General features: G+C 40.5%; 1 protein-coding gene across 1 annotated transcript in view; it reads left to right on the top strand.

Moving 5' to 3' along the window:
• LOC141430136 (uncharacterized) overlaps positions 1-11,756 on the top strand; it is a gene marked incomplete at its 5' end in the record, with an annotated part of 14,966 nt that extends 3,210 nt beyond the window's left edge. The window contains 6 exon segments of the mRNA XM_074090694.1: positions 3,215-3,225; positions 6,359-6,454; positions 6,457-6,504; positions 7,843-8,062; positions 8,977-9,127; positions 10,095-11,756. Of these exon segments, the coding sequence (XP_073946795.1) occupies positions 3,215-3,225; positions 6,359-6,454; positions 6,457-6,504; positions 7,843-8,062; positions 8,977-9,127; positions 10,095-10,295 (727 nt within the window).

Consider the following 11,756-nt stretch of genomic DNA (forward strand, 5'->3'; position numbering starts at 1 on the left):
TATTAGTAGTTTAAGAGTAAAATATTGTAAGTAAATTGTTAAAGAAACGACATGCTTTGATTGGAATTTGTATTGAAGTAAAGTATAAACAATTATGTCAGTCAAGTTTAAATATAAGGAATAGAAATTTGATTACAAAACTTTATAAAAATAGCCAGTACCTATATACAACAATAGAGTACCTATTTTAACACCCGCCCATAATCAAAATTCTCTGTACATAAACTTGCTCATAACAGAATACTTTAAATGTAACATCACAAACCAAACAATAGATAAAACCAACGAACTATAAAAACATAAAATTCAAAAAAATAGGTATCAACTAGGTAAATTAATTAAAACCTAACCCTTGAATACATCTTTGATGTGCATTTTACCCAGACATTTGGTGAGCACATCAGCAGACATATTGCTCGAACTAATGAATTTTAGTTTTATAATATTATCTGACACCTTTTCCCGAATAAAATGAAATTTCGTGTCAATGTGCTTGGTCCTACCATGGTTTACGGGATTATATGCCAAGTTTTGTGCACTCTGACTATCGCTGTATAAAGTGATAGTAGGATATTGATCATTATTGCTACATACCTGAGCAATGAATCTACGCAAATATGAGCCTCTTTTGCTGCTTCTGTTAGTGCCATATATTCGGCTTCAGTTGACGACAACGCCACTGTAGGCTTTTCTTTGACGCCCATGACACCGGGCCATCTGCAAGTTTGAAACAGTAACCGGTATAAGAGCGCCGATCACTGGTACAATTTGCCCAGTCAGCTCCGTAATAACCCATAAGAGGTATCCAGTTTCCTATAGATTATAGAATAATCTATAGTGCGCTTTAAATATTGAAGCACCCGTTTTGCCGCTAGCCAATGAATTTTGCCACATTTAGTATTAAATTGGCTCAAATAACTGGCAGCAAACGCAATATCTGGCCGTGTATTCACAGCAAGATACATAAGACAGCCAATTATCTGCTGATAATCATAAGTTGACTCCTTACCTTCAGAATCAGCAGCTAGCTTGCTATTAGCTAATGGCGTGTCAAATTCCTTTGCATTCTGTAATGCGTACTTCTTCAGTAGCGAAGTAATGTACGACTTTTGATTTATAGTAACTTTTCCATCATTACAATCAATATTTATTCCTAAATAATATTTCAACGGCCCTAAGTCTTTGAGTGAAAAGTATTTTGTAAATCACTTTTGACTTTGACATACGAAATGTCGTTCTTGTAAAATATAATTAGGTCATCAACAAATATGGCCAGTAATATTATTTCAGAACCAATGAGTTTCTTATATACACATGGTTCAGTAGGCAGCCTATTAAAACCTATTTTAGACAAGGTTTCGTTAAGTTTAATGTTCCACGCACGAGGGGGCTTGCTTTAGCCCATATAAGGACTTTTGCAGGAGACATACCTTATCTTCATGCCCTTCTTCACAAAACCTTGAGGCTGGTCCATGTAGACCTCCTCTTCTAGGTCGCCATTCAAAAAGGCAGTGTCGACATCCAAGTGATGCATTTTAAGGTCCATTTCGGCGGCTAAGGCAAATAAGTACGCAGAGATGAATGTCTGATCACCGGCGAAAAAGTCTCGTGGTAATCTACTCCGCGACTTGATTAAAGCCCTTTATTACTAGTCTAGCTTTATACCTAGTGATATTACCGTGTGTATCTGTCTTCAACTTGTACACCCATTTGCAGGGAATTATTTACGATCAGGCCTGTCCACCAGCTTCCATGTATTCATTTTCATTAGCGAATCATACTCATCTTGCATGGCTGACTTCCATTATCCGCGTCATCGTCTCGCATGGCTTGAGAGTACGTTTGAGGTTCTCTGTCCTCAGCTAATGTGTGATAGGAGAAATAATCTGGAGGTTTTCTATCTCTAGCTGGATATCTCCGATCTTCTACCACAGGACAGTCCTCCAATACCTCAGTCTCAGGTGGACATGACGTTTCAGGAAGTGGATCAGCAGAAGCATCATGAAATTCTTCCTGTAACATATCATTTGCCTCATGAATAGTACTAGGAGAGGCATTCGACTTCTAGATACATTTTCCTCGCATACAGGAGCAGGGGACTCTACCAACCTATCTTCTCGTTCTTGTACCGGTCTCATATTGTCTAACAGTATGACAGGACCAGATACTGGAACGTTTTTGGACGTACTTGGCTCTTCATTCAATTTATTGTTCTTCAAACTTGTGAAGCAACCTTCGAAGAATGTAACGTCACGTGACTTAGTAAACCTTCTTGGATATTGAGGGTCTCTGAATATGTAACTATTGGATCATCTGAATATCCAACAAAGATACATTCAATCGCTTTCATATCAAATTTCTTCCGTTGACAATCAGGTACATGAATCAAAGCTCGACACCCGAAAACCCTAAGGTTACTTAGATTCGGTTACGGTCATACAATTTCTCAAAAGGAGTTAAGTTGTTAAGCGCGCGATGGGGGGACCTATTCTTTAAATACACCGAAGTTTGTACCGCGTCTTCCCAATACGCTTTGAGAGAGAACACTGTGCCAACATAGAACGAGCTTTCTCGATTACTGAGCGTATAGTTCGTTCTGCTAATCCATTTTGTTGCGGACTGTACTTCACTGTCGTTTGGTGCACAATACCATTAGTACGAAAATGATCTGACAGTTCTTTGTTGACATATTCACCTCCATTGTCCGTCCTAACAGCTTTTATTTGAGCTCCAGTTTGCCGTTCCACTAATTTTTGGAAATGGCAAAAACTTTTCTTTCACTTCTGTCTTCGAAGAAAATAAATATATAAAAATAAAGCGTGTATAATCATCTACAATAATAAGGCATACTTGTACCTTGTAGAGAGGTTTCTGACATCGGTCCACAGATGTCGCTATGTATCAACTCAAGCAAAGACGTAGCTGGTTTATAGGCTATTTTCTTAAACGGTTTGCGAGCTTGCTTACCTTCGATACAGGCTACGCAACTCTCTTTGTCAATTTCTGTAAACTCTACACCTACATGACTATCTCTTAAATGGTTCATACCGATGCGACACAGATGACCCAAACGCTTGTGCCATAACTGGTACTAGTAGCGGAGTCAGAGTGCACATCACAGGCTACATCGCGAGGCATATTGACAGTACAGTCTAATTTGTACAGACCTCTATAGGGCGAACCGTGAAGAATAGAGTCACCTACAAAAGAAAAGGTATCAGAATTATAGAAATTACAACCATTTTTATCAAAAAGTACACTATAACCTTTTTCTACAGCCTTATAAACAGATATCAAATTACTATTTAAAGAAGGTACATAAATTGCATCTTTTATTTTATTAACAGTAGAAGAACCAGAGTGGATTGATATATCACCAATACCGCCGCTGTCTATCTTGGTACCATCTGCAATAGTAACCTTTGTAGTAGATTCTGGTGATCTTAAATTTTCGAACCATTCCAATCTCGATGTCATATGCCGGGTCGCTCCTGAGTCTATAGTCCAGTAGTCTTCACAGGCATTAGCACTGGTACCAAGAGCTACCACTGAAGCCGCTTCCTGTGCCTTCTTCTTTATCTTCCTTAAAGGACAATCTGGGCGCTTATGACCAGGTTCGTTACAATCATAACAAACAATAGGTTTCTTAACCTTTTTGGGCTTGACATCTCGCGAACGTAGAGCAGAATCAAGTTTGGTCGAATCTTCGCTTTTCGACACTTCGTTGAGAAGTTTAGACTTAACTAACTCTGTAGTCACGTTCTGGTTGCTATTCTCAAGTGCCATAATCAAGGGATCAAACCTGAGTGTAAGTCCTCCGAGTAAAATAGCAGCAACAGACGAATCTTCAATAGTTTTCCCTATGTCAGATAAATCATGCACAGTTGTCATCACTGCATTGATATATGACTCTATATTAGGGAAATCTGACAAGCAAAGTCTATAAAGTCTTCGTTCTAAATAAAGGCGACGACCCATACCTTTATCCTCGTATGCATTCTGTAATGCAGTCCAGGCTTCCGACGCTGTTTTAGCACTTCTTACTTGCGTTATAGCCGAGCCTTCAAGTGTGAGGCATATCTTCGTCAAGGCCTTTTTATCAATTTTTGACATAGTATCTGCAGATATATTATGGCCTTCAGGATACCCTTCTATAGCTTCCCACAAATCCTCATGCATCAAATAGTTTCGCATTTTGAATTTCCAAGAACTATATCCGTCTCTATTAGTTAGACAAAAGTTGGGCAGTGAGGAAGAACTAGAACCTCTTACCCCATTGGTATCTCCTCGACTATGACCATTGTATCCTCAGATCAGCTGTCACAATATCGAAAAATCGGAAACTGATATTTTCACTTTTTCGATAAAATCACTTCACAAATAACAATAAAACATTAATTCATAATTGAAATAGTTTTTCTTCAACAAAGCTTCGTGCTGATAACGTTTTTGTAGTAAATTGTTAAAGAAACGACATGCTTTGATTGGAATTTGTATTGAAGTAAAGTATAAACAATTATGTCAGTCAAGTTTAAAATATAAGGAAATAGAAATTTGATTACAAAACTTATAATAAAAATAGCCAGTACCTATATACAAATAGAGTACCTATTTAAACAATAGCAGCCTAAGGTATAAAATATACCAACTGGAAGATTCCGTAAAATACGAAATCCTTTAGAAAATATTACTTATTTTTTTCGTAATGGCTAAGGAACCCTATTTTGGGCGTGTCCAACATGCTCTTGGCCGGTTTTTGCTCTAACATATGACTGCGTTCTGTGCATTTATCGGCGCTTGCCAAACGTGTGGACCCAGCATTTACTGACTCCCCGTGCGGGTACACTATGGTACGGCCAGGCGCGGCGCACTCCGTAATATAGGTAAGATTCTGTAAGTATCAACACACCCCACGCCGGCGTGGCTTAACTCACTAGGGCTATGTGCACCGCCCGGCATGCACGCTCGCGGTCTCGCTCGAACTAGTCGCGTCGCGTAACGCTACGTGTAGCTGTGTGATTTTCGTGAGGATATTAGAATATCTATCATGCAAATGTTATGTTATCTGAACATGAATTTTTTTTTTTGGTAATTCATGAAAATTTCATTCATTGCAACACTAAGTTTCTTACTATTTTCTATTCTGTACATAACATTACACTAACTAACCCAATTCTGTTCGAAACCATATTAAGTGCGAGTGCGACAAAAGAACAGATAGGTAATTCGCGATTTACCAATGCCCACTGCGGGTGTACAAAACCTTTGAGGCAGCCGACGACGCATTCGGCACGCGACCTTGTACAATTATCAATTTTGTGACCGTCGGAGATCGTAGGCACGTCAATTTAAAATGCTAGAAAACTAAGTATTTGTCCGAATGTTCACTTAAGTTATGTGTGAGTATTTTTTTTATTGATTTACAACCCTATCCTAAAACAAAACGTGGTGCAGAATAATAACGACCTTCGCGCGCAGCACTAGAAAGTTCAATGTTGCTCGGGGTGCGCGGTGATTTTGCTAATAAAAATTACGTAGGCATATTAAATGGCGGCTTTCGTCAACATCAAAAGAGAGAAACCTTCTGTACTTGTACTATTACTTATTCTGTGGTACGGCGAAGTATTTGGGCACACTCTCCTTTTCCTTCTTTATGTCATGTGTATATGGCACTTATAATCTGAATTCTACAGCCAGAGCCATCATGTTATTTTGTTGTTCCAGCTGCCTGGTAAAGGCATGCTCTGCAGCAAGAAACTGCCCGATACTGTCCTGTTCGGAGCGGAGATCGGCGAGTTTGGCGCGGAGGGCATCAAGATCACGCCCGAGGTGCCCATGAAGAAGTGGACTCTCAAATACAAGGGTGATATGTGGTGAGCCAACTCCTCTTAACCATTGGCGTGCATTGGGTCGATTCTAGGGTAGGCAGTTGGTATAGGCAAACCGCATAACTGAGTCCTCGCCTGCGCGGTACAGGGGCGCGGGGGTAGGACGACAAGGGGACTGAAGGAGGTGCGGGCGGCAACGGAATGAGCTGTGCCGCCTGCCGCCTGCCGCCCGCATCTCCTTCAGTCCCCTTTGTCGTCAACTACCCCCGCGCCCCTGTACCGCGCAGGCGAGGACTCAGTTACACGGTTTGCCTATAGTATGCGCTGCGCCGCAGCAGCGCGCACCAGCACAGCGCTACTTAATGTCGCTATAGATATATCATGCTCATCGGTTAAGGTTGCAGGGTTAATCTCATCTCTGCTGAGCACAAGCCTCGTCTCATTAAGAATCATAATGCTTAAATGTTTAACAAACGCAGGTAGGTACCTCTTTAAAGAACCGTCTTCTGAACTGTTAAAGGTACCAGAACGACCTTCCAAACTGGTGGCGGACTTCGAAGGCGAGTGGACGGCGAGCAGTGACTTCTTCGACTTCGACTCGACCCTGCACCCGCCGGCCGTCATCCGTCCATCGCGAGGGAACCCTGGAGCCGAGAATACTTTGAGGGTCTCAAGATGTGAGTTTTATGATGCGATAAGTAATTATTTTTTGTCAATAGTACATTTATCGATAATACAAACTGAGACATGGATGCACAGAAAAACCAGAAAGAGAGACCAGCACTGGGAATCGAACCCAAGTCTTCAGCAATCCGTGCTGCGTGCTATAACCCTATTCCACTACTGGACAGGAATCTAGACACGAATTTTTCCTATGCATACATATCTCAGGTTGATTGACCTGAGATACCTATGTAAGAGTATGCATAGGAAAAATTCGTGTCTAGATTCCTGTCCAGTAGTGGTATAGGGTTATAGCACGCAGCACGGATTGCTGAGGACCTGGGTTCGATTCCCAGTGCTGGTCTCTTTTTCTGATTTTTCTGTGCATCCATGTCTCGGTTTGTATTTTCGATATGGTTTCACGGGATACCTACCCGTAAAAGTAACAAATTTGGAGTTAAAATAAAAAATACAAAAAGGCTCCAAAAAACAATCATAACAGTACATTTGTTCAATGAAATATGAGATTTCGATTGAGATTTTTGGGAGGATTGGTCGAGCCCCGTGGTGCAGTTGATGGTACACATGGCGCGTATAGCCAGGAGACGCGGGCTCAAATAGCGTACGGGTACGGCGAACCGATTTTTTTTTAATCAGTCGTTATTTTAGTAACGCAGGAGACGCTCAAAGTGTGAGTAAAATAGTTGATTGGCCCAGTTAACACTAATCAATGGATGGTGAAACAGCCCCTAAATAAAAGAGAAGAAATTACACCTGACTAAGTTAAAACTAAAATAAAACTGCCCAAGTGGCATTGTCAAAAGGCTGGCAGCGTTCATTCATTTGATAGTTACGCCAATTCTTTAAAGAGATAGCTGCCCTTGGTCACCAGTTGCGCCAACCATTTCTTTAAATTAAAAAATCTAACACTTACCTAATGAGGCTATCGCTATGAATTCGCACTAGAGGCGCTAGGTAGCGTGAGGTTTCCGAAATGTCAAATCTCATAGTTTTTGGATGGCTACGCGGGTTTATTTATAATTAAAATAATTTGTGATATTTTGCAATATCTGAAATTAATTATGGCAAATATGCGTTCCGGGGCAATGAATGGCTGTGTTTTGAGACAGTTTTGTCTTCAAACTTTTGTCCTCCCTTCAACCGGGATAAGCAAATGTGACATCTCGAATTTTATGGTACGGTTAATGTATTAAATATGAAATCTAACTTCACGACCCGTAATACAGACTTTAAAGCCATACTTAAAACCTTACGCAACAGTGCGGCATCAGTTGAGACAAAAAAAGATAGCCTCATTGTCCGGATATTTATTTCCTAATTATCCATCTCCCAGCGCCCACCATCCACTACGAGCAGTTCGGCGAGCTCCGCTGCAGGTTCACGCTGGACGGCGAGCCATACAAGCTGTCGCTGCCGTCGTTCCGCGACCACAGCTTCGGGGCGCGCCGCGACTGGAGCCTCATGCACCGCTACGCTTTCCACCATATATTCCTGGAGAACGGGGTTAAGGCTTCCGTTGGGGTCATCTGCCAGCCCAGCACAGCTACTTGGTAAGTTGGGGTTCCGACATGATATCCTAAGAACATCGGTTTATACGTAAGTGCTGTATGCGGACTGCATTCTAATTGCAATGCAAGCAACCGCAACTTCAGTTAAATCGCAGCCATCGTGCAGTTTGCTTGCAGTTTCGCCAACTGCTACGAAACTACAATTAAAAACCGGCATGTCGGGCACGCCCAAAATAGGGTTCCGTAGCCATTACGACAAAATTAAGTAATATTTTTCTTAGGATTTCATATTTTATACGGAATCTTCCAAGTTTAGGTATATTTTAAACCTTAGGCTGCTATTTAAGAGTAAAACTACTAATAATTCTCAAGCAAACTTAGCCGTTATAGTTTTTTTTTTAAAGTTCAATTCATCCTGAATTTTTTCAAATTTTTCCGCCCACGCTTGATTTTAATGAAAATTTGCACTTTAAAGTTGAATATTTCGCAAAAAATCAATGAATCGAAAAATTGTCTTAGCAAACCCCTAATGGTTTTCAAAGACCTATCCAACGATACCCTACACTATAGGGTTGGATGAGAAAAAAAATCACCCCCACTTACGTCTATGGGAGTACCCTAAAATTTTTTTATGTACCGTTTTGTCGGCATAGTTTACATATATATCCGTGCAAAATAACAGCTTTCTAGCATTGATAGTCCCTGAGCAAAGCCGCGGACGGACGGACAGACAGACAGTCATGGCGAAATTAAGGGTTCCGTTTTTGCCATTTTGGCTCCGGAAACCTAAAAATGCATGGGCAGTCTAATGGACATTGCAGTTAATTAGAACGCAGTCTTTCTATAGGTACTTACCTACAGCTTTTTTTATTACTATACTTAATTAATCTATTAATATATCTATGTATAACACAATATGTATATGAGTATTTGTTCGCTGTCACAATTCGTTCCAGCTTCGAGGTGGGCGTAGTGGCGCTCCCGGACGGGCTCGTGCTCCCGGCCCAGTGGGTGGACCTGCAGCTGTACCAGCACGGGGAGGGGGGCGCGCCGCCCCGGGACTACGCCTTCAGCTTCCAGGCCGGAGACGAGGTCTACCATGTCCAGGTACAGTAATAATTGTAAACGTTCTAAACCTTTGAACGCTTTCAAATTTGAATGAAATTACAACGGCTAAGTTTGCTTGAGAATTATTAGTAGTTTTTATGAGTAAATAGCAGCTAAAATATACCTAAACTTGGAAGGTTCCGTACACAATACAAAATCTATTATAAATATTACTTAATTTTTTTCTCGTAATGGCTACGGAACCCTATCTTGGGCGTGTCCGACACGCTCTTGGCCGGTTTTTGTTTCTTTCGGCACCATGTTTCTTTTCCTTCTTTCTTTTTACTCGAACTTTATAGTAAAATTGTACTATTGTTTTAGTACATTGTGCATGTAGGGGCGTAAGAAGGGGATTACCAACGACAGTCTACTAGAATCCCGACGCCGGAGGCGGAGGGCTTTTAATGACTCGAGTTTGTAATCCCCTTACGGCCCGTGATACACACAATGATATTCATCACATTGCGAGGAAAAAAATGCAAAAAATTAAATTATTTTTTGTCCAAACACTTCACAACTCAGCAAAAGAAAGACGCTAAGATGACAACTAAATAAAATAATGGCTACCAGCCAATACAGGCGGCTACTACAAAATTCGAAAATCGAAGTTTGTATCTTACCGTCCCTCACACTCTTCGTATTAAATAATATTAGCGTCACGAAAACGATATGAACTTCGATTTACCAATTTCGTGGTAGCACCCCTGATTGTCACTTTTTTCGAGTCATCTACCATAGATAATGTGATGAAAATCATTGTGTAGATATCACGGGCCGTAAGGGGATTACAAACTCGAGTCATTAAATTAATAGATTCTAATAGATTCTCGTTAGTAATCCCCTTCTTACGCCTCTTCATGCACATTGTACTATTTTCTCGTTGTCCTGGATTTGAGCAAATTTTTTTTTCTTATTCATATTACTCCCGTAAAAACGGACAACAAGGGTTGTAATCTCCCTCTTCCAGGTATTGGTAGAGTACGAAGCCATCCACTACGTGTCAGCCGAATGGGAGGCCCGCATGGTAGAGAGGTTCTGCAAGTTTAAGGTCAACAACGTTCCTGGCAGAGGCGTCTCGGAGTTCCACTACAGAAGTACAGACGGCCGCTCCGAGAGCGCCGCGCGGAACGACCCCGAGTGGTTCCGGAAGATGTGCCATAAGATTTAAAGTTAAAGCCAGCACCAGCCGAAAGATGTCCGATCTTGAACAAATACCAGAATACGACAACTTACAGCATGGGTAAAGCGAGGTACAGTCGCCCACAAATATGTCGGAGCGGCCAAGGTGGTCAAAAATATCGACACATGCACTCTATTATAAAGGTATTAGAGTTCATGTTTCGATATTTTTAATCACCTTGGCCGCTCCGAAATATATGATGGAGACTGTACCTACAGTCAACCAATTTGATTCCTAGGCCATCACTGAACTGTGTCGTAATGACATTTTACGACATTCTATTAACATTGTTATTAGACAAATAATATTATTCACAAATTAGTTGACTACACAGGAAGGGAGAGCCGCTGTCCCACTCTAAAGAATGAAGCTGAGCAGGAATCCTGTCTATACTTTAGGTATATTCTTGGTTTTTAGGGTTCCGGAGCCAAAATGGCAAAAACGGAACCCTTATAGTTTCGCCATGTCTGTCTGTCTGTCTGTCCGTCCGCGGCTTTGCTCAGAGACTATCAATGCTAGAAAGCTGTAATTTTGCACGGATATATAAGTAAACTATGCCGACAAAATGGTACAGTTAAAAATTCAAAAATATTTTTTTTTAGGGTACCTCCCATAGATGTAAAGTGGGGGTGATTTTTTTTTCTCATCCAACTCTATAGTGTGGGGTATTGTTGGATAGGTCTTTTAAAACCATTAGGGGTTTGCTAAGACGATTTTTCGATTTAGTGATTTGTTTGCGAAATATTCAACTTTAAAGTGCAAATTTTCATTAAAATCGAGCGTCCCCCCCTCTAAAATCTAAACCGGTGGGTGGAAAAATTTGAAAAAATTCAGGATGGTAGTAAATATATCAAACTTTCAAGAAAAACTATAACGGCTAAGTTTGCTTGAGAATTTTTAGTAGTTTGTGAGTAAATAGCAACCTAAGGTATAAAATATACCTAAACTTGGAAGATTCCGTGTAAAATACGAAATCCTTAGAAAAATATTACTTATTTTTTTCATAATGGCTACGGAACCCTATTTTGGGCGTGTCCGACACGCTCTTGGCCGGTTTTTATTCTTGCCCCAATGTAACACAGTCCTGGCTAAGCCTTGACTTGCCATGCAACTCTCGCGTCTGTCCACCTAATATGGGGAGCTGCCAACGCACAACAAGAAACGGAGCATTTAGCTGTCTCCGTAGCACGTTACATACATTATAAGAAACCATCCTCCCAACTAAACAAAACAAAAATCCTCATTCTGATATTTCAATTCGTTCAGGATTTTTTTAATGAAATTTTGGGTTCTCAAGTTATTTTCTTACATCAATTTAGGACGCGGCTCTTTGGTCGAAAAATATTTTTTTTAAATCAATGTTATGTCACACACAATTAATTCACTAATTTGTGGTTTGTAATTAATAAGAATAATTTTATGCTTTTCTAATAAATTATTTTTTATGGA

The sequence above is a fragment of the Choristoneura fumiferana genome, chromosome 8 (assembly GCF_025370935.1).
Source record: "Choristoneura fumiferana chromosome 8, NRCan_CFum_1, whole genome shotgun sequence".
Lineage (NCBI taxonomy): Eukaryota > Metazoa > Arthropoda > Insecta > Lepidoptera > Tortricidae > Choristoneura > Choristoneura fumiferana.